General features: G+C 41.5%; 1 protein-coding gene across 2 annotated transcripts; it reads left to right on the top strand.

Annotated features, from left to right (window-relative positions):
• Nucleotides 1-197: 197 nt before the first annotated feature.
• ppp1r13b (protein phosphatase 1 regulatory subunit 13B) lies at nt 198-26,193 on the top strand. 2 transcript variants are annotated; one of them, XM_022770367.1, is made up of 19 exons: nt 198-510; nt 783-925; nt 8,396-8,543; nt 9,897-10,016; nt 11,080-11,150; nt 16,183-16,284; nt 17,579-17,753; nt 18,263-18,462; nt 18,611-18,775; nt 19,062-19,254; nt 19,811-19,939; nt 22,057-22,190; nt 22,403-22,856; nt 23,500-24,284; nt 24,384-24,521; nt 24,611-24,744; nt 24,859-25,025; nt 25,224-25,423; nt 25,942-26,193. In XM_022770367.1, the coding sequence occupies exons 2-19, from the start codon at nt 917-919 to the stop codon at nt 25,981-25,983; spliced, it is 3,366 nt and encodes a 1,121-aa protein (XP_022626088.1). In that variant the 5' UTR covers nt 198-510; nt 783-916; the 3' UTR covers nt 25,984-26,193. The 2 variants fall into 2 exon arrangements, with proteins under 2 accessions (XP_022626088.1, XP_022626090.1); XM_022770369.1 differs by lacking the exon at nt 19,811-19,939.
• The last annotated feature ends 614 nt before the right edge of the window (nt 26,194-26,807 follow it).

The raw sequence follows: 26,807 nt of genomic DNA, 5'->3' as shown, positions 1-26,807 counted from the left end.
AAGATGTCTGTGTTGGAGAAAGTTGAACTAAAGATAAATCAGTATCCAGGCGCTCGCTGACCTGGCCGGTGACGTTAGATATTTGACATTCTACGCTGACGCGTCACCGTCGCCGCCGCCGTGGTGTGGCCCCGCCCCTCCCTGCCGTCAACAACTGGATTCCAGCTATTTGTATTTTCATCGCTAGCCTGCTCACGGTGATTTACTGCGTTCGTAAAAAAACGAGTTAACCGACCTGTGTGGATATTTATCCATTTTCGTTTGCTTGAAACACACTCCATCGATAGCTTGTGCCGATGTGCAGCCAGTGCGAGCTTAAGGACAGACGGGGAGCGGAGAGAACGCCTTGCATACCGTCCTCTAGCCGCCTCTGAAACCAGCTAACACAGCTAACACTTCACTGGAGATAACGCTAGCTGGCTGGCTGACAGCTGGTCCGGTTAGCTCGTGCCTTTAACAGTAACGTAGCAAAGATTTACTGGCTGAAACAATGAGTCGTCTCTGACATTGGTGAGTGTAATTAGCATGCCATTACTTGATAACAGCAAGGCGTTGCATGTCGTTTGTTTTTTTACCTGCCTCAGCGTCGCTTTACGAGCTAACAGTGAAGGGCTAACCATCGGCTTGTTTGTAGCAGCAGCTGCACGGAGCCACGCCTGGACCATTTAAATCAGCGTTTTTTGGTTGATAACATTATGTGTTATTTTGACAAGTCTACGTCAAATACCTTACTATGTTCAGTTTTATAGTACTCTACAGAATTCCACTGTTTTGGTTCTCAGAGAGGACTGAGGCCCAGTTGGTTGTCACTGGAGTAACCAGAACCCGTAACTAGCAAGGTGGGTCTCTGTCGACCCTACGCTGGGGCCATAGAAGATAAGCGGGGGAACAGTTTTGACCTGCCAGAGCTGCCAATATGATGCCGGTGAGTGTACACAACCCTTACTCTCCTAGCATAAAAAAAAATCAGTCGATTGCCATCTATCGTTTCAAGATCAGTGCCTTCACAGGTATGGACTGGCCACTTTTGTACAAAATCAAAGCTGTGCGAAAGGTGGAAACTGTCAGGTGTCATGCTCTTCACAGGAGGAGCAATGAGAGCATGGTCTTTGAATAGGGCACACCTAGCTTTTACTCTGTGGCATTTGGGATTCCTCAATCACGTGTGATAGGCATGTGGTTCCTCAGCATGAAATTATGAAAGAACCAGGTGTACATTAGGGGCACAGTTTGATTTCCACACAATCCATGCAACATTTCAAGCTGCAGGTTAAAACAAGACTGATATCTGTCCAGTTCTTTTTCCCACTGCCACTTCCCTAACCTATAAGTGAGATCGGTTCATGTGGGCTTAATTTATGACTACTACAACTTTTTCTAGGGTGCAATATCTCTGTGACATGAGTCCATAGCTGCAGGACTTAAATTTTTCATGTTGATGATTACAGTGACTGAAACAAGGAAGCAGAAACACAAACAGTACTTGTCACAACTTGATGAATAGGGATTGTGTTCTATCTAAAGTCTATATGCCTTTAGTACAGGGAATAAAATATGCTTTCTTCACAAGATTGGACATGTTTTCCATGCTAGCAAATGTATGCAATACGGAGCAAGTAGAATTACAATACTGTATATGGACAGTATAACTCCTCACCCTCTATCCTCTTTACAATGACAATGAATTTGTGTTGAATAATGCAGAAATGAAACGATCACTATATTTAAAGCCCTAGGTACAATCACAGAGCTATTTTAATTCAGTTGTTTTCCCTGGTGTTATTATTCAAGACACCCGCTGTAGCAAAGAATAGAACACCTGAATGGCAACTCTATCGCAGCAGCGCTATGTTGGGACCTCTTTTGTTAAGTTTAGTGCAGAGAATGCAGCGATAGACTGTGTGAGAAGTTATTTTAGCCCATTTGGCCTTCAGGGAGGGAAACATGAACTTAGATACAAGATAAGTTTACTGTAGGTTCAGTTAGGTGTCATCATAAATGGAGGTGATTCAGTCTCGGCCAGTTGTGTTTACTAATGATTGTGTATTTGTTGAGAATGCAGTATCACAGTGATATTTTGTTCCTTGTCATTAAAATAGATTCACAAGCACAACTTCAGAGAGTCCTATAAGTTTCCAGGAGTAAAAAGCACTCAATATTTGCCGTTTCCATCGACTTCACAGGACTGACTGTGACGGTATTCTTGGTGCACGTTTGTGCCCTGTGGCACCAACAGGCTATCAGAGTCAAAGAGCCAGTCGAGCAGAGAGGCAGCCTCCAACTCGGTTCTCGCGTGACTCCAGCAGCCAATGAGACCTTGGCAGATCTAGGTCTGTGTGGCTGCGTCGACTAATGCTCTGTTGTTAAGGGGAACTTTTGAGCTGAGTAGATTGTCAAGTGGCATTAATCTCACACAGTGGAGCTGGGCAGAGCGTGACTTACAGGAAAAGTATAGTAACATTGCATCTTATTGTCGCTTTCTCATTTTGGAGGTATGCTGGTTTAAAATATCATCAGCCAAGCCACCACAGTGATGGCATAAAGCACACATTATTAAGTAAGTAAAATGTCATACATTTAATGGATGTAACTATTACTGTTAAGCCTTTCCCCCCCCAAACTCATTGCGAACAGATGAATGAAGAGTCAGTTATTGATTTATTTAACAACTCCCATCTGTTTTTTTTCATTGGTAAAATAACAATTCATTATTAATTAGACTTTATTAATATCTTCCTCTAATGAACATTAGTCAGCTTTCAGTCAATGGAACACATGCTTTTTTAAACAGTTTATCAGGTACTTGAGGGTACAATTATATATGATATATATATATATAATTATATGATACAGGTAAAGTATGTGCATAATCAGCAAATACAGCATCAGTGTTGTAATTGCTGATTCTCAAGAAGCCATTTCTTGAAATTATACTTAATTCAATAATAGGATGGGGACTCTCTAGCTGATTGTGGTACTGTGATACTTACCAAATAAAAATGCAAATTATAAATAAAATTAATCTGTTACCTACTAGAATTAGTCTGTAACAGCAAAGCCTCTGTAGTTAAAATTGTGTTGTCGAGGTCAGTGACAGCACAAATGCCACAGATTTGTAGTCCTTCAGCATCTTCTTGAAATGTCAACTTTGTGCTTAGTTAAAGAAAAAATATTTATATTTTTATATGTAACTCGTCTTATGGTTGTACAATGAAACAGCTGCATTTTTAATTCAGCTTTCAGAGAGCCTGGCTGGTTGGAGGGGACAGTTTGTTTCACCATCGTTTGTCATGTCATGACCTCATCTTTACTCCATATGGTTCAGTGCCATTTTTAGCCAGATGGGCAGTGTTTGGCATATTTGGGCTGCATGAACTGTCTAGATTACACGACACTCTCTGTTAGTCAAGGATGTTGAAGGCAACCTGCTCATGTCCCAGCGAAAGGATTTATGTATTACTATTTGTGTGTTTGTATCTGACCAGATGATTAAGCAAAGTCAGGCCTAATACTGGATCTTAGTGTGATAGTTTCTGTTTCACACGTTTGGTTAAAATTATTTTACTCTTCCATATGTTTCTTTGTCTCAATGTGAGCAAATAGGTTTAGGAGTTCCATTTATTTTGATTTATTTTCAACCTGGGGAATTTGAGAAAAGTCTGTGCATGGAAAAAGGAGTTTTGAGTTCAAGTTTGTGCTCTCAGGAAACACTATTCCACCAGATCTGTATCCATCATCGTGGCTGCCTTTTTGTGAGTAAATGAGTGACAGGGATGGTGAGAGGAAATGACTGTTTGAATCATCCTGCTAGAGATCGGGCCAGCCAAGCATCCCCCTCCTTCTCAGAAGTTAAATGATAAATTCCCCCATCTCCAGACGATGCCCACTGTAGCATTATACATCGGGTAAGAGAGACGCTGTATGTTTCTGGTTATGTACACAGCCAACATACAGTGTACAGATCATCTCTTTCTTGAATGTACATGAATGTGCCCTTACCTGCCTGCCAGTCATAGCTGTGGCCGAACAACTCTCATTAGCAGGGAGTTGTTGGTGCTGCAGCCACCAGCACAACCCAGGGACACTTTTCCAAGAGAAGGACTTACTGGCACCCACCCTCCACCCACACCCACCACCCTGTGATTCCCCCTCTCTCTCTCTCTCTCTCTCTCTCTCTCTCTCTTGCTGTTTTTTTCTCTCCCGCTCTCTCTCTCTCTCTCTCTCTCTCTCTCTCTCTCTCTCTCCCTCTCCCTCCCTCCCTCCCTCCCTCTCCGAATTACACATACAGCAAGTGTATTTTCCTCCCAAGTCTCCTCTGCAGCACTTTTCTAATGCACGCACCGCTGTCGGCTTCAGAGGTCTGCCCGGGATGGCGTAACAGTTAAGTCTCATGCCTGTAAAAGCGGCAGTGCTATGATGAAGAGGTTTGTGACTATAGTGTTGCGTGGCCTTGTTAGCCTCTCAAAAGAGAACCCCATTTGGGCAAAGGAGCACCACCGGCCACCAAAGAAGGAGGTCAGGAGGAAACGGAGGGCGGTCAAGAGAGTCAAGAGCATGGGCAGACGCAACTTAGTGAGGGCGGTTCGTATTTCTCCAGTGGTCAGTGAGCTGGGCCACTGGAGTTTCTTTTTTTCTGCACTGTCACTCTGAATGTATAGTCATATGATTTGGTAGTTTCTGTTGATGTGAAGGTATATTTAAGAATATTCTGTACTGGCTCTCTGGGACCATTTTCAATCAGGTGCATCATTGTGCCTGATTGGTTGATTGTGCTGATTGACAGTTTGTTTTCAAGGACATTTAGTAAAGGAGCCTGTGTTGTAGTACTAGGAAAAATGTGTTTGTTTGTAGGAATGCAGTTTAGGATTGGCTGTTTTATATTTTTTGTTTTTATTTTTATTTTATTTTGTACATTACCTTTTTCGTGGATGTTATTTCGTACATTGAGCATGACTTAAAACTTAAATATAAATAAGAATGCATAGTATGTCCCCACACTAATTTCATATAACCTACAATTTCCACCAGAACAAATGGGATTGGGATTTTTTGTGTTCATTATTGTTTATTCGTGTACTATGTCGTATCTTATTATGCAGATGCTAGCCCTCCAATATCCCTTGGGGATTAGCAAAGTAATTATCAGTAAAATATAACTAGTATCCAGTGTATTCACTTTTTTTTTTGCCGATAATTCTCTGGCAGATCAGGTGCCAAAAATTACATCCATTGCTAGTCTATCTCGGTGTAGACTTATAGTTGGATGGTATGGATGGATAAATGGATATCTGTTGGGATTGAAAGCCACAGCACCGACTAAGAATATTTGCCTGTGCCTCGACTCCAGCACCATTTCATCTCTGTTGGTTTCAGAATTGGCCAAAACATGAGCATTTAGGATCATGATCGCTGAGTAGAAGTTGCAGAGGCTCCCAAGCACAAGTGATCATACTGTTCTAGTGATGCTGCTGCAGAAAATGTCAATGAATCACACAGTTGCATCATTACAAAGGATGAGTCATTTTGTCTCGGAGGAAGGCCAGGACTAATAATCTATAGGTAGCACAGCGACTAAAGCTAGATTATATATGACAGTGGCATACACTGGCAATTATTGCAACACTACACATGCACCCTGAGGCCACATGTACAAACGCATGGTTCAGATTGCATTGAAGTGCCTTCTAAATTGTGCATTTGTACAATAATGCAGGTAAACATTCAATATTTGCTTTTCATTAAGCAAAGTAAATTGATTTGACAGCGTCGTTGTGTCCCTGAAAAAGAATGACCCCTTAAAACACTGAGTCATTCTATAAACACTGTAGACAGATATTAGTGGTTTGATTTTTGCCCTTTTGCAAGTGTTTTTCTTTATTACATTTTTTCAGTGATTTGATTTGACACTGTCATGTATAGCTGTGTGTAGAGGGCCTTATGTAAACAAAGTGGTGAAGCTGTTGGTCTAGAATAGGAGAGCAATTTGATAGTGTAAGTAATGCTTAATTTAAGTCTCAGTTGCTTGGTTAATTACATTGAAGTTCTTTTGGCTCAGACTCCTCCCTGTTATGGCATGTTGTTCAGCCAGGGAAGCACTTAGAAGAAATGTAAAAAGTTGAGCAGGTTAATAACAAGCTACTGAAATAAGGAGAATCAGGATTCCCCCTTTTCTACTCTGTTTACTGACAACTGGATGAACTCACATTCAATTTGCACGAATGACCTAACTCCATTTTGAACATCCCTCCAAAAATCGGGACTTTGTTATTGATATTTTGTCCTTTTTCTGTTCTCTCAGTCCTGTTTTTCTTTAGTGACACTACACTGTAGCGAGCCTGTCACATGAAACAGGAAGGCACACCTCAACCACCCGAAGTGCTCTGTGCCACAGAAAACAATGAAATTCTGCAGAAGGAAAAACATTTCATGTAGATGTGCTGTAACACTGAATGTAGAACAGTTTTCTCATATGAAAACCAAACCAAATAACATCAGACAAAAAAGTGTAAACAAGTTAAATGGAAAATCTCATCACATTTGTAAAACTGAATATCTTTTTGATGGCGTCAATTTTTCATCTGGTGAATTAAAATATTCTGATCAATGTGTGTACAGAGCACTTGTATACTGGCTGTATTCAACCCAATTATTGATTAATATCATCAGAGGATCCAGAGTTGTTTACCAAATAACAAGTTGTCAAACTGAGAAAAAGATTTATTTATTTTTTACATTTAAAACCTAAATTCAATGGATCATCATTTTTTATGAATTACAGTATTAAAAACTCAGTACTCTCACTCCGTACTTTGCCATGACTGAATCTTATTAGATATGTTGTTATCAGCTCAGATTTGTTTTTTTGCCTTCTTCCAGCTTTCCTTCTTTAAGGGTAACATTGACTATGTTTTGGAATTTGTCAGTCTGTGTGTGTGTATTGCTTTGAGATTACCACAAAAGATCTACTGTCCAGATAGATGATACTCACAGAAAATATTTGCTGATAGAGAAAATGGACACAAAATATTAATATGACTGATATTGTCAAGTCTTTAAGATGCCGAAAGCATCTGCATTACAAGTCCAGCTCAAATTCATGTGTTGTTTGTTTTGTTGTTTCTTATTTTAAAGAAACAGCAGTCAAAAAACCATCTAGTTTACAATAATGTAACAAAAATATTTTTTTGTATTTGAGAAGCTACAATCTTTATGATTAATGGCTTATTACAAGTGTCTGTGACTTTGACAGTCTAATCAACTAAAGTGACAAGAAGCTAACTGATGCTAATTTCCTACAGTTAAACTCTTACCTGTTGTCAGGTTAATAACATTTCTGAACAACACTGTTTATGTTGGCCAAATCTCTGTATCATTTCAATGATCGATTTGTGATTATTTGCACAAACATGTCATGTTAAATACTGTGTTGGCCACCCACTAGTGGTCCAAACAGTACTGATACTTATTCCTAGAATATATCACAAAAACCTCCAATAATAAATAGATATTTCCCATCTGTTTGTTGATTTTATGTCAGTGAGTGGGTTAATCAATCAACCAGTCATTTCAGCCCTTGTATTCAAGCTGAATACGCAAGCTATTGCAGGCAGTGCCAAGTGGACTAGTTCAAAGGTCATATACATTGTACAGCCACATTGCCTTGTCACAATATTACTTGGCTGATAGCAGTCTGATAGCTGCAGGTACAAAGTAGCCTAACACTTCAACTCATTATACTTTCAAGATATAGGATGAAGTTCACTTGAGTCCTCCTCCTATATGCCATATACTGCCTTCAAGCTTTGACATTTAGCCGTTTAGCAACTTGCATTTAGGAGGGTATATGTGGGATAGGATTTAGGAAGATTTGCAGTTTCCTCATGTTTCAACAAAGTCACCACGTCTTGAAGGTGATTTGTTAAGAAGGTAGAAGGGACTGTGTGGTCTCTGCTTTTACTGTTAGATGAGTGCAGACAGAAGCATGTGAGGGCTTGCATTGCTATGTCTTACTTCACTGTGTATGTTAAACGCTATGGCAGGCTTTAGTCATAGTAAACAGAAATGTGGCAGGCACAGGCATGAGTCCACCAGCAGCTCACAGACGGGGCCGGGGGACAGCAAAGTGTCGGGCGTCAGAATGGTGGGCTTTGCACAAAAATGGTTTAAGCATTTCTTGTTCATTCCATATGTCTTTATATTTTGATACAGAACATTTTAAGTTATCTTTATTTCTGCTGGTAATATCTGCCACTGTAATAACTGCCACTTTTTATGTTTTCATGATTTTTATTCATATTTAAATCTTTCATGTTCTAATGTTATGTGATCGTCTTTTTTGCTGTATTTTATTTACTGTCAGTGGGATCGTTGATCATCTTTGTTATTCCTCTTTTAGATGATATTGACGGTGTACCTCAGTGATGGGGAACAGGCTGTGACTGAGGTGCCCATCACCCCTGAGACGACGTGCCGCGATGTCGTCGAGTTCTGCAAAGAGCCTGGCGAGAGCGGCTGCCACCTGGCTGAGGTCTGGAGAGGCAACGGTAAGAACTGGATCAAGCTGTGCTGCTTGTTATGTAGCCTGTTTATCTGCTGCAGAGCACAAATTTACCAAAAAAATCAGAACTGCAAGGGATTCTTCTTCCTCTCTTGTCGGAAGCGGTGTTCAGGGCCCTGCCATGTTATAGAGATAGAAAAGAGGGTGCCACAAGTAATGCGTGAAGGTGAAGTAATCTGAAACTTATCACTGAGTTTGACACTTCACTTACATGCACAAGAGTTTAATTTAGCCTTTGGCTTTCCTCATTAATGTAAAACAAGCACTCTATTAAAGAAAGTTCAGGTGTCGAACAGGGCCATGCTTGACTACCTGAGAGGAGGAAAAATCATGGAGAAGCCATAAATAAGACGCAAGTTTCACACCCTTAAAGAGAAGAAAGGCATATATTAACACAAATACATGTTCCCATTCCCATCAGCTGTTACCAGACTTGAATAATTCACTTCAAGTTTAAATTTGTAGGTCAAAAAAGGGTTACGTGCCAGTACTGTCTACAGCACTGTCACAACAGATTCCACTCGGTCCAAACGATTTGGTCCCATCACCATCGTCGTGCTGACACGCCCGGTGTTATCAGCGTTTTTTGCTGAGGGGCCACTCCGCTGTTGAAAACAACATCCCAGCCAAGAGCTTTATTAACCCACGTTATGCAATCATGTTCGGCTGGTGCCTGACAATGCAGCCGTCAGCCCCCGAAACCTCCTAAAACCTCTCTGTCTTTGTCTCCATCTCTTTGTCTCTCAGTCTCTCTGTGCCTACAGCAATACTGTCCACTTGAAATGCAAAAAAAAAATAGCACACATAGTTGTACATCAATCTCAGTAAAGCCAGGCTTCTTGGGGATTTTACTGCTTGGTTTTATTTTGAAAACTTCATCAAAAAATTCAAATACACAAACAGATTATAGCATGAATTGGCTGAGAAAAATGTATTTTCTTTTTGTTATTTTTTCATTTATTGTAATTGTCAACCAGATAATAGCAAAATGCACACACACTTCCCCTTTACTACAGTGCTGCTGTGTTTGCATTGGCCTGCAGAGAGGCACCTGTTCTGTCTGTGAGTTAACTTAACAAAGGCAACAGGTAAAACAAATCGATCACCAACATCATCTTTGAAAGCATGTGGCAGGCTGTACTGATGCTGTATTGATACTGTATGTGTCCCAAAGACATCCAACACACATCGGAGCAAAAATTAGTCTTTGATACAACAGAGAACAGGAAACAGTTGTTCACTTTGCTTTTAACTTAATACACAGAATTTCCATTTGACCTCCTGACCAGTGGATCTGACTAATCAGTCTATTTCCCCTTTTCTTTAACTGCCTCTGCAGAACGAGCGATCCCCTTCGAGCACATGATGTATGAACACCTGCAGAAATGGGGGCCTCGGAAACAAGAGGTCAAGTTCTTCCTCCGGCATGAAGATTCACCAACTGAGGGCAGCGATCAAGGTGCGTACTGTCCCGGCCTCCTCTGCCAAGAGGTTTCTCTGCTCGCTGTGTAGACTCTCCCTGAAGGAGGGTGGAGTACAGGGTTGTCAGGGAATTCCTGACACCTGTTCTGGCTGGCTGCTCAGCTATGAATGCTGCTGTCAGTCTGTGTTTCTGTTTCTCTCTCTGGAATCTCTTAGTCTTTTGGATTAAGGTGTGTTTGCATTCTTGCTTTTGGTGCACAGTACATTTTACCCTCATGCACCAAACACACCAAAGATAGTCATACCTAAGCAGCTTATTAGTATGAATCTTCTTAAGTTGGGTTAAAAAACAAACCATGTGTGGTCTTTGTTCTTACTTTGAACCACTGAACCAATGTAGTTTTTATGTGCGAAAATAAAAGTTTATTTGATGTGTCATGGGGCATGTCAAAGGAAAAAATCATCGCCCCATTTTCACACACGTACACTGCATTAACACAAATCTTTTTGCATTTGTGCTTGGATGCAGTACAGCCACATAAAAGGTCAGGTGTAAAATGCACCTAAGCTTAAAATCAATCAAGAGACCACAGGACCAGAGACTCACCAGGACACATTAGTTTAATTTAAGTCGGATGTATAGAAGAATTACACACAAAGTTAACTGGCAGTAGGGAAACACACTCGCTGCAATGTGATCCTTTCTCTCCTTCATGTTTGATATAAATTTAGAGTTCAACTGAGAAAGAACATTCCTGTAGCAAAAGTACCATGAACGTATCCAGTGATTTTTATTTTTTTATTTTTTTTTATTTTTTTTTTAAATAAAGCACAAGTGGTCAGTTTTCTGTCTTTTCCTGTAACGTTTTAAATCATTAATTCTCATCTTTCCATCAAGCTTGACTTAGGTGGCTTTAGTCAGCAGTGCTTGTCCCAGTTCTTAATTCCATCTGTCATGTGCAATCATGTCAGTGAATTTTCAAACCATTCCTGACAATGGCTGTTGTCTCTGAATCTGCACTTGTGTGCACACTCGTCTGTGCACACTTGTGTGTCTCTGCCCCGCCGGTGTTTGTGATGGTGACTGTTTCTTTTTGCAGGGAGTCAGCAGTCTCAGGATCAGACGAGCCGCAGAAGTGGAAACACTGGAGAGAAGCACAATGAGAATGGGGTGAGACTTAATTAGCATTATCTAAATGGTGCTAAAATAGAAATGTACTTGCAATAACTTAATGAATTCTGGTGCCCCCTTCCATGCATAGGTTAGGGATGTAATGAAAGTAATATATAAGTTTGTAACATAAAATGGTATAATGCAGTATGAGCTTTTTATAATGGTTTTTATTGTTTTAAAAATAGGGAGGGGGGGGGGGTTGTTACTCAGTTAAAATGTATCAACATGGAATTGACAGGGAAAATTGTTTGAAATTCAGTTTTCCCAAAATACATTTTATAAGGTTTTTAGATGTTAGGATTAGTAATATGTTGAAGTTCAAGTTTGACATTTTATTGGCTTTCTTATACCAACATAAAGGAGTGGTTGGTTCTGTTTTGAATTGTTTGTGCTTTACGGACTTCAAAGCAAGTATTGATGAATGGTCATTTTTCTTCCACTGAGCTGACGTCAGCTGACGTCATTACACTACATAAGCATCTACAAGTAGTATGTTTACTGTGTGACAGCGTTTTGGTTTGTCATTGTACAGCACAATAGTGACATAACATCACATTTACATTACATTTACTCATTACATTTACAACCGCTTTTATCCAAAGTGACTGCCAAGTGAGGAACAGCACTCAAGCATCAGTACAGTAGGAGACTTTGGAGGAAGTAAATACTAAATCTGTTCAACAGAGTTAGGGTGTTAGAGGTGTTAGGAGAGGAGGTGCTGTTGGAAGAGATGAGCCTTCAAGAGATTCTTGATGATAGAGAGGGACCCCCCCTGCTCTGATGGCATTTGGTAGCTTGTTCCACCATCAGGGAACCACAAATGAGAACAGTCTGGGATTGCCTTGTGTGTAGGGAAGGTAATGCCAGACGATGTTCCTTGCAGGAACACAGTGGCTGAGGAGGAGCACATGACTCGAGTCTCTGGTATGAGGTAGATGTGTTTATGTCTGTGGATATATAATGATTCTGATATTGAGCTGGTTTTTGAGAGTAACCTCACAGACCCTGGTTTTTTCAGATGCTGTTGGTGTTTTCAGTGTCAGGTGCACCCATTTCTGTGCATGTTCATCTCTAGCTGTAGGATGTGTATGCTAAGAGATGTGAATGACTCTGATAAGAGCAGCCTCTGGCATGGCATCCTTTCTCTCTCTGACCATCTGTCCCAGATTTCACAATAGGAAAGTGTTGCGGTCAAGGAATCGTAACTAATTCAACCTTAAGGGTGGAGGGTAAAATCCAGCACAGCAGGAGATGGAGAGGTTTTTGTTTTGTGAAAAAAAAATTATAGCAGTGTAGTACAAGAGCAGCTAGGAGCCATTGCTTTTATTATCCTTGTTTGTGTCGAGGTAATACATATTTTTATGGATCTAGATATCAGCTATTGATCCACTCTCAAAGCGACAGTCTCTGTTTAATCATGTTAATAACCTATAAAACCCACAACATGCCAGGACAAGTAAAAACATCTATTTAATCATCACCATTCGTCCACTTAAAGAGAACGACATTTCTAGCGGCATGGCCGGCTCCTCTTAACCTCCCGAGTGCTGAGGCTCATTTGTGTCCGAGTTTCTTCCTAATATCTGATTTAGAGGATTATATCAGTCAGCCTGCTGGATGATATAACGGTCCCTAAGAGGATCATTGCTTTGGCTTTTCCACGGGCTGCTGCCCAAACCCCAGGGGCTTTCTCTCCACCAAGCAGAGCCGATCATCCTCTGAGAGGAACGCTGCCTTGTAAAGAGCAGAGGTGCCTCAAGGGAACACTACAATGATTGCACTTATATTCAATGCTTTTTTCTTTTTTATATATATATATGTATCACAAGTCGAAGCCTCCATAATTGATGATGACAGGTTATTGGCAGTACTGAAACATCTCATTTCATTTGCCAAGATTTGAAATGATTAGTCAATGAACAAAAAAAGGAATGACTGAATCAGCAGCTATTTTGATAATCAATTAATTGTTTCAGTGTGTTTATTTTTTCAAGCCAGATTTACCAAACATTCTCTGGTCCCAGCTTCTTAAATGTGAGGATTTGCTTGTCATATATGATGGTTCATTTAATAATTTAATATTGTTGGGTACGAAAAAGGTGTAAGCAATTTGAAGACATTGAAATAGTGTGATGGGGTTTTTTTTATGGGTTATTTCGCACACAGATCAATTAATCGAGAAAATAATCAATATATAATCGAGAATTTAAATAATTGTTATGTGTATCAGTAGGTCTTTTATGGTTATTTCCATTTCAGTTAATCTGCAGTTTTTTGTCTTGATGAACCGTTTAATCTTTTGGTCTATAAAATGTCAGGTAACAGTTAAAGATGCTGATGACAGTTTCCTCCAGCACAAGATGACAAAATATTTGTTTTCAGTTTCCTACCTGACACAAGATGATTTGATCATTAAAGTAGTTGCTGAAAATTTTCTGTTGAACATTATTGCATGAGTAATAGTTAGGAGTAACTTGTGATCATTTTGATAATATGACTTATTTTAGCCATAATCAATTAGCTATGTACAAATCTGTGCAGCTAGCGGATAGGTTTATGTGCTCCCTCCTCAGTGAGCTCTCTCTCTCTCTCTCTCTCTCTTTCTCTTCATGATCTGCTCAGTTGGGTGTTTCTCCAACCTCCTCTTCATCACTGTCTGAGGGCGTGTGTGTCTGTTTCTCCCTCGGGTGAATTGTCACTGAGTGCATTAGAGCGTGTGTGTGTGAACACACGCCAGTGTGCCCCCACCCCCCCCACCCCATCTCCATCTCTATCTCTGTGCGAGTTGACTCACCCTGGACATTCTTGTATCTAAATGCCTTAACAAATGCCAGGTACGACAACAATGTCTGAGCTGTAGATGCTTTGCTGCGTGTCCTCTGAGATGAGATGAGGTATGAGATGTACACGATTGTTTCTTCACTTCACAATACTTTAAAAGGCAAATTAATCCCGAAAAGAAGCATGTTTTATTCAGATGAGATGAGTCACAGATGTCTGCCTCCTCTAATTCAGTAAGAGAAGTGCATACAATATTTTTGCCTTTTGCATGTCATGTTTATTTCACCTTGATTTAGTCCTCTGTCTCCTGCTTTTTACCCAAAAACACACTTAAAATACACTTAAAATAATACATTTCTATTTTCATGTCGCCATCGTTCCTATGCCTCAAATCTCTTCACGTTTTAAAAAATGTCACATCTGAACCACCACTCTTTTTCAATGTGACATTTCCTGCATCGTCTCCTCTCTCCTCCCTCTTTGAACACTCTTCCTAAAGGCAAAAGTCTTGGAGCGCTTCAGCATTTCAGTACCGCTTGTAGTTTGGAGGACTGTATTCACTGCTCACTCAGTATGCTGACTGAAGCAACTGCTTTTGTGAAATTCAGATATCTGTAGGATGGTGGTTTGAGGGGAAAAACAGAATTGAATTTGATAGCAAGTCGTGCTTTATTCTGCGAGCTCTGCAACAAGACATGGGTGCTGATTTCTGGCTGAAGAAGAGAATTTCATCTGAACTGTTTCTGGTGGTGAACCTTTTGTTTTCATGTCTAGTTGAGCCAGGTTTATTGTTACTGCTAATGTGCCTTTCTGAAGGTAGATAACATCTTCAGATTGCATGTGTAGCTGTCTTTGTCTCAGTTTGGTCTACACTGTATAAACCTTATTACTATTAGAAGTGTAATGCTTAGTTGATTAATCAGTCATTTGATTAATAGAAAAGTAATTTTCCTCGTTCCAGCTTCTGAATTGTGACGCTTTTCTGTTTTGCTTTCTCCTCTGTGACACTAAACTGAATCTATAGGTTGTGGACCGTTGGTTGGACAAAACAAAAGCTTTAATTATGTCAAATTGACGTTTAGAAAACTGTGATAGTTTGTTTTTAAATTATTTTCTTATATGTAATAGATCGTACACAGATCATAGAGGCTACTTCTTGAAATGGCAACATTCTGTGTACAAACAATACAGTCCAATCCAGTCATCCGAGCGGTGGCATCTAGTGTCACGAACGGTCACTGGAGGATCTGTCTTTAAGAAAGTCTCATGTAGATACAGTAGAGATTCCCAATAAATAAAGAAGGTAAGAGTGGACACCATATCTAACTAAACAATAAAGTCAGATTCCAGTTTTATTTTGCCGTAGCAAAATAGTCTTGTGGTGTCTCTATGCATTTGTGTAATGCAGCGACCTTTGTCTGGTGATGATAGATGCACGATAACAGCTCAGTGTTCTCTATCCCGTGCGATGCGATATGAAGTGTTTGCCATGTGTACAAACACCAAATGACACATTGCCCTCAGAGCCTCAGACTCTCCTTCTAACTAACGGAGTCTCATCACAATTAATGTCCCATCATAATGATCTTTGGAGCTGTGTTGTGGAGGAAGCAGAGCCTGACTGTTTGACCCTCTGGCTTTCGAATTCACACATCTTTCAAAATCATTTCTGCAAATGGCTTTTTGCGTTACTAGTGTTTTTGTACTTTGTTTTTGTTTTATTCTTATCCAACATTTTTAGCTTATGCAACTTTTTATGTCGGATGTACTTTTCTATTTTTACTGTCCTGCATATTAGTCTTAAAAGTGCTATTATAACAAAAATAAGTATTGTATAATAGTGTGAGGAATCTGCACCTTCTGCATCCTTATTTCATCGTACACATAGCACCTCCCATAGGGCAAAAAAAATATTTGTTGGGTCATACACTTGTTGAGATCAAACCGCTTTTAATATGAGGAGGATAAAGCTTAAACGTTTGGGCTGATTGCACAAACTTTAAATTTGTGTTTGTCCTCAAAACATGAACTAAAACCCTCAGTGGTGTTTAAATGAATGGATGACCCAGCACCAACAAGCACAACCTCACTGCTGGAAATGTTTAGAAATCCTTATTTATCTGCCTCAGAGAGGATGTCAGTGTCTGAACACTGCTCAGATTTTAGAGATTATGATTTCTTGACCCGTCTTGACCTGTTCTCGTGTGTGTGTGTGTGTGTGTGTGTGTGTGTGTGTGTGTGTGTGTAGGTGGGGAATCAGCGTGTGGAGCTCACGCTGTCAGAGCTGCAGGAGATGGCCACACGGCAGCAGCAGCAAATTGAGGCTCAGCAGCAGATGCTTGTTGCAAAGGTAACGTCCTGTCTGCATTCTTTTGTCTTACTATGAATCATCCCCCTGAACATGTCAATGGTCTTTCATTCAAACTATGCTTCTTACTAATAAAAAGTGGAGGTGATTTGGCCTTTGTGGATGCCTGAACTGATCTAATTAGTGCTGGGAAACAGAGGAATCGAATGAGGCAATTATAGAGTCAAATATTCTTAGATTCCATCTTAATCGAGAGACATGGCAGACTTTACATCGAAGCGCGACTATCATAGCTTGCCATCTTTCATGTGTTGCATGACAAACTGCACATAGGTGATCAGAAAGGTGCGGTCGGACTAATGTTGTGTCATGTAGTCTGATCCCACAGACACAGATTAGGCAGTTCAAGGCCTCAACAGGCCAGGTGAGTTCAGGACACAGCCTTGAGGCTTTCTGTTAGACAGGAAATGGACTCCTGTTGCACTACTCTGATCTTAAGAGTCCCATCATGACCTGAAACACAGGGCACTTACATAACAAATGAGTTGGGAAGCCATATGAGTCACGGTGTGGGGATTGTCCAGTCTGTCAGAATTTATACTTCAGTCATTAGAGGAACACGTGCGCACACATTAGTGTCCTCCAGTGTCCCAATTATTCAGCAACATTGAACAGTAAGGATACTACCTTTCTCTAAATACTTGCAGCTTTGCAATGCTTATAAAAAGTAGATTTCTTCTTTGGGTTGGGCGGCAATACCTCCACACAAACAATCTACCTTTCAGTCTTTGTGGTTTTCCAGGACACTAACACAGTCTGACCACCGTGCTTGTGGTGGGTTGATCAGTCATACAAGCTGAAGCCCACTGTAGAACCGTCGATAGAAAGACTATTTATTGCCTTTGTTGTGGCGTCTCAGAAGTAGGCCCACTTGAAGCCCTGCAGTCATTTGGAAACCTGGGCCTGTCATTTCCTATTTTAGGACCTTAACTGGAGCAGTTCTCAGTTGGGAAGAGAGATGAAGTCATCTGACCCTTTCTTCAGCCTTCAGACAGTGTTGACACAGCACAGCGTTTCACTTAGTGCATACAGTAGGAAGATTTAGCCCAGTTGTAGGGCATGTATGTCACAGAGATATCTTCCTCACCTTGCTGGTTTTATATTCATGCATGAGTTGTTATTTTTGACTCATAAACATACAAGCATTGAACAGATGAAATATTTAAAAGCATCTGTCTTTAGTATTTCTTTCTCTTTCTTTCTTACTCTTTGCACTGCTGGATGCAGTTGACATCAACCGTGAAAACCTATTAAATCTCTGTCTTGTTCTCTAAAGGAGCAACGTTTACGTTACCTGAAGCAGCAGGAGCGGCGTCAGCAGCAAACTGTTTCTGAAAGCGAGAAGCTACAGAGGCTAAAGGAACGTGTGGAGAACCAGGAGGCAAAACTCAAGAAGATCCGGGCAATGAGAGGCCAGGTGGACTACAGCAAGGTCATCAATGGCAACCTGTGTATGTATACTTTTGTACAGTATGTAATGACAGCTGTAGGTATGAGTTCATGAAATTCATGTGCTTGCTCACATTTGAATTGAAATATTTCAGTATAAAGAATAATGGAAAAAGCTCACGTAATGATGAGGACCATGGATTCACACATTTTCACAGACTGAATGTATGAATATCTCAAACCTTATGAGACGTCACTTTTGGCTGATTTCTAATCCAAACCCTTGTGTTGAGAATTGATCTTTTATGTAAATAGTTTTTCAGAAAGGAACCATGTTTTTACTTTTTATGAATCAGAGTCAAGGATTAAGAAAAAAGCAGTCAAGACAGGAAGTATCTATCTATCTATCTATCTATCTATCTATCTATCTATCTATCTATCTATCTATCTATCTATCTATCTATCAAGCCTTTGAGAGACACTGTCATTGTCAAGATGAATTTCTAACAAAATAGACCCAACACTGAGATTAAGAGTAACCTGACGTGATTGTTTCATTCCTCACATGCAGCTGTAGAGATTGAGCAAGTTAGCGGCCTGTTCCAGGAGAAGCAGGCGGAGTTACAGGCGGCTGTGCTGAGGGTGGAGCAGCTCAGCCTGCAGCTGGAGGACCTGCGGAGGGGGAAGCTCAACGGCATACAGACCGCATTGGGTGGCCAAGTGACCGGCACTGCAGCCCTAGAGCTCCGTAAACTCTATCAGGAGCTTCAGGTACTGAGTAGGAGAAATAAAGTGCCACATCTAGTGAATGCTTTTATAGACTCCGTTATGTTTACTTTACCCCTGATTACATTGATAGCAGTAATTATTATTCCAGTGAGTCCGCACATGTGTTTGCATCCTCATTTCTCATCCTCAGATTCGGAATAAGTTGAACCAGGAGCAAAACAGCAAGCTACAGCAGCAGAAGGAGCTTCTGAACAAGCGCAACATGGAAGTGACGCTCATGGACAAGCGCATCAGCGAGCTGCGGGAACGCCTCTACAAGAAAAAAGCTGAGGCACGTCAAAAAGAGAACCTCCCTGTAAGACTAGGAGCGCTTAACACGTTTCCTTTTAAGATTGTTTTGGTTGAAATGCTTCTGACAAAAGTCATTGTCTCTTTGCAGTTCACTTCCGATACTAAATTTTTCATTTTACTTTGAAAAAAAAAAAGGTTGAAATGCTTCTGACAAAAGTCATTGTCTCTTTGCAGTTCACTTCAGACACTAAATTTTTCATTTTACTTTGAAAAAAAAAAATGGGAATTATTCTGGCTTTCCAAGTCTTCCTTTCAACAAGTTTGACACTTTTCTGACTCTCCTCTTACAGCTGAACAGAGCCAATGGGCCTCCCTCTCCCCAGCCAGCTCCTGGGACCCTGGGCCGCGTTGCTGCAGTTGGACCGTACATCCAAGTCCCTGTACCGGGTCGTCAGGAGGGAGGCTACACCATACCACCTGATCCACTGAAGCCTCAGACTCTGGGTGTCAATAATCAAGCCAACCATGGCCGCGCTAAGTCAGGTTGGTTTAGTCCCACAAAATTATATGTGTAGTGCATATTTTTTTTAAATGCAGGAAAAGTAAGCACAGCTGTAGTAGTGGATACCAGGTGATACACTGTATGTAGCAAGTTTTTATTGAAAATCTGATTTCATTTCTTGTCTGTTTTCCTCATTTGAGAGAGCAAGAACATGAACAGTTAAAGTAGGAAACAGCAGATGAGAAGATAACTCCTGCATTCAGTTAGCTTGGATAAACGTAGTCCCAGGGGCAGAAGTCTTGCACCACTACACATTCAATACATCTTGCATGAACACCTTGTGACTGAAATTCCCTCGTGGGCCCCGACTGTTGCTCCGTTCCCTTCCTACCTGACTTCTCAGTGGATTCTCCGCCTGGACTTGATTTCTGTAATTTCATTTTCCTTCCTCTCTAACCTCACTCTCTTCCTGTGTTGTGTAAACTGTGATTCCCTCCCTTTTCTCTCCTCCTCTCTCATGTGTCTATGCTGTCCTGTCTTTGTGACATCTCTGTTTCACTGTGGGTGTGGGGTTGGGGGCAACTCTTCCTGGGGCAGACGGTGTGCGAAAGCCTCCCGGCCCTTGGAAAGTGTCTGATTTAGACATCGTTGTGGACCCGGTACCCCCGTCCCTTCCAGAATCACACCCGGGCACCGGAGCCTCCACTGGCTCTGACGGCACGTCCCGTGAGTGCACAGTGCTGCAAAAGCAGAGGGATTGGCACTTTCTGAACCTTCTCTCTCAACTGTAGCACAGGATCCTCAGCATGCACTTAAGTTTTTACCCCATATTACAACCATATCTTGTCATAGTCAGACTTTAAGTTTAATTGACTGTAAACAAATAGTTTCTTTAAGTGGCTGCTTATTTAAGAGTACAGAGACTCGGTTCACCCCAATCACTACAATCTAATCACCTAGTGCTACTTTCATGATTCATGTTTAAAAGTGAAGGGGCATTGATGATTTGCTCCACCAGACAAATTGAAGCTTAGATGAACAGCTGTGGAGGAGATGCACTTCTTAACAATCACTGACTGATGGAAGCGTCCTTGTTTGGCATCATTCAGCTCTCCTGTCTGTGCAGTATTGAGCCAGTTTTTTTTTTTTCTGACCTGCAGAGAGTTCATGTTGACATTCCTCTTTGGATGAAGTTTCACACTCTTAATCATAGTTGATGTCACAGCTCATCTGAAGACAGTGTCACTGACAAAGCATTGCTGATCCTGTGTGTGTTTGTACTCTTCTGAGAAGGTTCAATGAGTTGAGTGCCTCATACGTTCACACATGCAAAGCTGTCCAAAGTGTTTGGGCTTTGTTCTAATTCCATAACATTCCCCGCCCGTCTAACCTTAGCCTCCGCACCACATTCTCACATCTACCAAGCTGTGAGAACCACTCTTAGTTGACAAACACTTTACATGCACAAGGTGTTTAACTTGTACATGTTAAAATGTCATTGGATTCACTTAGGAAATGTCACTCTCAATAATCTGTGAAGACCCTGATCAACCTGTTTTCCTTTTAGACTCTAGTTGGTGTTGGTAGAACTTTTTCACTGTTGCTGTGTTAATCTCCGGCTACATTTAAAGACATTTTAAAGAAAAGAACCAAACTAAAGCAGACCAACTGCCACTGTGTTGATTATTTAAAATTACCATGGGTATTATATAGAATTTTGTCAATCTAGAAAGCAATAATTGGCTTTTGATGTTTTTGGGTCTGTAAAGAGTTGGTCGCCACACTCTCTCTGTTTCCAATGCTCTTGTTTCATTGTGTCTTCCTTTTTCCATCCACTTTCTTTTCATCCTATCCTTGCTGTCTAAAGATGCATTCTTTTATCTTGCACATATATATTTTTTAAGTAATCAGTTAATTCTTGAAGATAAACAATACATTAGTGACAGTACTTACTTTGCATCCCTGAACCTTCTACTAAATCACAATTTAGTTATTATTTACCAAATGAGACTGAATTAAAACACTACATGTGCACACAGTAGAAAAATACTAATGCAGATACATTCATTGCCATCACTGCTGCGAAGTGAAGACTCAGGATTTTTGTCCTATTGATCAATAGCCCCTCTTGAAACCTTAGTCTACAGTATTTCTGATGAATTTCTGCTTTAAGACGAAAGAAGAACAACTTGCAAATCTTTTGTGCAAGAAATAAAGGAATGTTGTGATGTACCAGATGTGTCTGGCAACATGGACCTTCAACAGCGTCTGGAGATTTTGAGAAAGATGAATAATTGACCATAAATAGTGTGAAAAGGGAGTGGTTTTAAGTCAATGGTACATGAAGCCATTTCTCTTAATCAAAAACTTAATCAAGCTTTTTGATTGAATTAGGGATTTTTAGAGAAGTGGTTTGATTCTTCTCATTATCTTTGCTTATAAATATGAAAGATGTCAAATTGGCATTAACAAAAAAGCAGCAGGAAGAGTTTGAATGTCTCTTTAATAGTGTCTGGTTAATAGGATAGGCTTCTCAAAATCCTGAACCCTCCATTTAATACCAATCCTAGGTCCAAATGGTACATATACACATGTATGTGTATAAAACATTACACATCCTGTTTTTGAAAAACCATCACCAATGTTCCACTGTATGTGGTTAATTAGACACTTTTCAAATATGAAAAAGAAGAATACCATTTGGACCTAGCTCTGGTGGACATGCTTTGTCACTACTTTGAGTTGCAATAGAGGTTCATGCTTCTCACCTTATCACCTCAGTCATTCACTATGGTCTTTTTTCTCTTTTGCAACACATTTACTGTGTCCTGTTTGTGCCATAGCTAATGACACTGGTTGGCCTACAGTTGGCAAGACCAACACAACTCTAAAGCCTCCTGAGAGAAGAGACTCAGGGACTGATATCCAGGGCAAGAGCCCTCCCTCAGGCTCCCCCGGCGCTCCAAGTGCAGAAAAGGTTAGCCGCCTTTCTTTTTATCCCCAGTAATGTCTACAACGATGTTAATCTCCTTCTGTAGCCATTAATAATTTCACATCCATATGACAAATGTTTTCTGTTTGAGATTTAATATAACCTTAGGGGAAGAATTCAAGATTTAGGTCTCATTTCTCTGTCTGTAATACGCTTTTCAGTGGTGGATGTTTGTGTGGTTTCATGCTTCTTCACAGGTGCTAGATACCAAAATGGTCGTCTCCTCCCCTGCCATATCCAAGCCCCAGCCGCCTCCCTATGGCTCCCACCTCACCTCCGCAAACTCAGCCAGCTCCTTGGATCGCCGCAAGGATGCGCCTCCTCCTCCTCGCCCACTCCCAAACCCGCCAGCTCCCGCTTGGCCTCGCGCCCCCCCCTCAACAGGCTCATCCTCGCAGCAGATCCAGCAGCGTATCTCAGTGCCGCCAAGCCCCACCTTCCAGCCTAATACGCCGCTTTTCCCTCCCGGGCTGAGCGAGCGACTCGATCCACCGCCAGCTGTGGCAGTACGCCCCTTCATGCCAGACAGAGGGTCGCGGCCTCAGTCGCCCCGTAAAGGTCCACCTACCATGAACTCCAGCTCCATCTATCACATGTACCTCCAGCAGGCAGCGCCAAAGAGCCAGCCACTCAAGCCTGCTCTCAAAGCAGGTAAGAGCTGTGTTTGAAGAGATGGTCCAATATGTGAGGCCTTACTGTGAAATTCATGTTTTCATGATTGGATAGTTCAATAGTTGAATGTAGAATCGCTGGAATCAGACGCCTGTATTGTGATATAGTGTTTCTTTCAGTATTAATGCTACGTTGTAGATTCAGTTTTACTTTGGAAAAAATAATAAAATGGTGATTTGGCTGATGAGGCTTTTATAAAAGCGACAGCTGTTTTTTCAGCATTTACCAAACACTATAATGTACATCAATTAGCACTAAAAATTCAGTTAACTTTTTTACTTTTTGGGAAAAGATAAGTTTATAGTCTACAATGTCAACATTTGTGATTAACAGAAAAGGAACTGACAACAGTTTTGACTGTGATTAATCATTTTACATCATGTTTCAAGAAACTGCCCAACGTTAGCTTGTGTCAGCCTTAGATATATTTCTCTAATTTATATCATTGTTAATTAAATATCTTTAGGTTTTGGACTGTTAGTCAGACAAAACAAGAAATTTAACATTTTTTTGACATATTAGACATCAGACAAGTACAGATGAATTACTACTAAGAATAATGATGGCTGCAGCGCTAATGTCAATGCCTTCAAATTTAATTCCACTCTCTCCTTGTCTCCAGTATATGGGAAGCCTGTTCTCCCCTCCAGCTCGACACCCCCCTCGCCCCTGCCTTTTGTTCAGGCGGGAGGGGCCTTCCCATTGCTACAAGGCCAACCCACCGGTGAGGACTCTCTGGACGGAGAATTTGACGATCACGAGGCCTTCCAGCACCTGGAGCCCTCAGCGCCGCCTCCCAGTGTGGAGAACATCCCACGACCACTCAGCCCTACTAAGCTAACACCCATGGTACACTCCCCGCTGCGCTACCAAAGTGACGCTGATCTTGAGGTGCTCCGTAAAAAGCTGGCCAACGCTCCAAGACCCCTCAAGAAGCGCAGCTCCATCACAGAACCAGAGGGTCCCAGTGGACCCAACATCCAGAAACTGCTCTACCAGAGATTCAACACTCTAGCAGGAGGAATAGAGGGAAATGGAGTCAGTGGATCAGGAGGTGGCAACGGTGCAGGTAGCGGAACACCGTTTTATCAGCCAGCTAATCCTCCTGGGTATCTGGGAGGTGACTCTGTGGCAGATACAGACAATGGCAACCTCCTCTCTGAGACGCCACTACCGCCACCACCTGGGGCAGAGGAGCTGGGCTCTGAGGCTCCACCTCCATCTACTGACGCCAATGACAACGAGCCACTGCCCTCGCCACCAGAAGGGCTGGGCGATGCCGCTGAAGCAGAAGGACCAGAGGACGACAACAACAACAATGTGGGAAGTTCTGAGGCGTCGCTGCCCAGCCCTGTGCTGGAGGTCACCACTCCAGAGGAGAGTGGCACGGTGGTCTCACAGCCCCTGGTGAGAGACACATATGCACAGACTTACTGTATTATTGCATTAGAAGAGTTTTTGAATAAATAAAATTGTAACTCCTGCTTCCTCGCTCTATTGTTACAGGAGAAACGCACAAACCTGAAGAAGCCAAACTCCGAGCGCACTGGTCATGGGTTCAGAGTGAAGTTCAACCCTCTGGCCCTCCTGCTGGACGCCTCATTGGAGGGAGAGTTTGACCTTGTCCAGAGGATCATCTATGAGGTATGTCTGGACTGCTTCCATGTGTGTTTATTCATGTGTATTTGCGTGTAGGATAAGCGCTCATCTTTTCTTCTTGTTTTTTTTTGCAGGTGGAGAATCCAAGCACTCCCAACGATGAGGGCATCACACCCCTGCACAATGCAGTGTGTGCGGGGCATCACCACATAGTCAAGTTCCTGTTGGATTTTGGTGTGAATGTCAATGCTGCTGACAGTGATGGATGGTAAGTCCAAGGTCTCCAGCAACAGGAGAGCTGGGTGATAACCCATAATCCATATTGAAGAAATTTTATTGAGTTTGATTTGACATGATCCGTTTGTTGTGTTTGTTTGAACAGGACTCCACTTCACTGTGCCGCCTCCTGTAACAGTGTTCATCTCTGCAAGCTCCTGGTTGAGTCGGGAGCAGCCATCTTTGCAAGCACTATTAGTGATGTGGAGACCGCTGCAGATAAGTGCGAAGAAATGGAAGAGGGCTATATTCAGTGCTCCCAGTTTCTATATGGTGAGAAACAACCCACCCATCGGTCCAAATGTAATTTTACAAGGACTAGTTGACAACTCTGTCATTTCAAACTTCATTGAAATTTGTACAAAAACCAAAAATATAATAAATCAGCCCCTGTACTGTAAGACAACATGGCATAAATTGTGTCCAATGCAATCGTGATATTAACAGTTTCTTGTGGACTCTCTCGTGCAGGTGTTCAGGAGAAGTTGGGGGTCATGAACAAGGGGACAGTGTACGCTCTGTGGGATTACGAAGCTCAGAACCAGGACGAGTTGTCGTTCAGCGAGGGGGACGCCGTCACCATTCTGCGACGACAGGACGACAGTGAAACAGAGTGGTGGTGGGCGCGACTCGAAGACAGCGAGGGCTACGTGCCCCGCAACCTGCTGGGGGTAACAACAAAATACAACTATTTGTCACATTTGTCTGGTTTCTTTCAGCTTATCAGTAGGTTAACCTAATGAAACGGAAGTGATTGGAGGGGCAGTACATGGCATTTCTCTTCCCATGTTCTAATTTGTTGGTCCTGATTAATAAGAAGTGGGTTAACCTATCCTAAAAAGCAGTGTTTCACTCTCTTGTTGAAAGTTTCAAGTAATTAATAATGAAAACAATTGTTAGTTGCAGCCCTAAACTTTATCTGTGATCGGCTGGCTGAATTTCTGCTTTGATGTCATTGTCTATTATATTAATACATTTCAGTTGAGAAAATATTGATAATATTAGTAAATGAATCTGACTTACTGTTAAGCTCGAGTCACAGGGTACGCTCGTTTAACATAAGGCACTGGAAAGGAAAATACATAATACATAACTGTTCCAAAGCAAAAAAAGAAATGAGAGACGTCAATGATGATGAATGTAAATAACAAATTAGTCATGTTCAACATTTCTCCTCTTTCCTTTGCAGCTCTATCCTAGGATCAAGCCTCGTCAGCGCTCCCTGGCATAGTGTCTCACTCCACTGACCTCTGGCTAACAGCTGGACTAGTGACAAAAACCAAGAGCAGAGAACAAAGGAGCCTGGTGCTCCGTCTTCTCCCCGTGGCCATAACCTCTCCTGGCCTTGTGCTTCTTACAAAATCCCTTTTCTCTGAAGCAGTGGGCACTGAACTGTGACACACATATTTACATCTGCATCTCTTAAACCACTCCAACAACCCCCCCCACCACCACCACCACCACCACCACACAAACACACACACACACACACACACACACACACACACACACACACACACAAACACAAAAACAAACAAACACACACACACACACACACCTGTCAACCTCTTGCTCTGTCATTGTCCCAACTTGGTTTTACCCCGATTCAGTGTCAGCTCTGTATCAGACATCAACTTGAGGAATAAAACACTAACCCTTGTCTCAGTATTTCTTGCAGTATTCACACTTCTTGAGCCATCTCCATCTCCCTAATGAGGTCTGTGGTGGCACTGGTTTACATGACACTATATGGTGACTGGAACATCATCTTTAAGGGGTGGGAAGTTGCTGATTTTTGGCAGTGAAATGTAAATGGAGTTATCAGACATGAAGTGTTTTTTAATACCAATTTGATCCCCATGCACGAAGAAACAAAAATGTGCTTAGTGTTTGATTTTACTGTAGTCTAACCACCAAAGATAAATATGGATTTGACTATTTGATTTCACTTACTCCCTAAGACCTTGCAGAACTGTTGTGAGATAATCAATTGATTAGCTGCTATCAGTAATTATTAACAGCTACCAGCAGATGATTGAAGTCCTGGATATTCTC

This window comes from Seriola dumerili, unplaced genomic scaffold (genome assembly GCF_002260705.1).
Source record: "Seriola dumerili isolate Sdu_G_001 unplaced genomic scaffold, Sdu_1.0 BDQW01000025.1, whole genome shotgun sequence".
NCBI classification, from domain to species: Eukaryota; Metazoa; Chordata; class Actinopteri; order Carangiformes; family Carangidae; genus Seriola; species Seriola dumerili.
Note: the sequence above shows the minus strand (reverse complement) of the source record. Positions and strands in the feature narration are given on the sequence as shown.

What these genes read in the sequence shown, in the direction of transcription:
- ppp1r13b (XM_022770367.1), top strand. An exon ending in AGCAGATGCTTGTTGCAAAG is followed by an intron (nt 16,285 to 17,578) that starts GTAACGTCCTGT and finishes TGTTCTCTAAAG; the next exon opens with GAGCAACGTTTACGTTACCT. An exon ending in TCCAGAGGATCATCTATGAG is followed by an intron (nt 24,522 to 24,610) that starts GTATGTCTGGAC and finishes TTTTTTTTGCAG; the next exon opens with GTGGAGAATCCAAGCACTCC.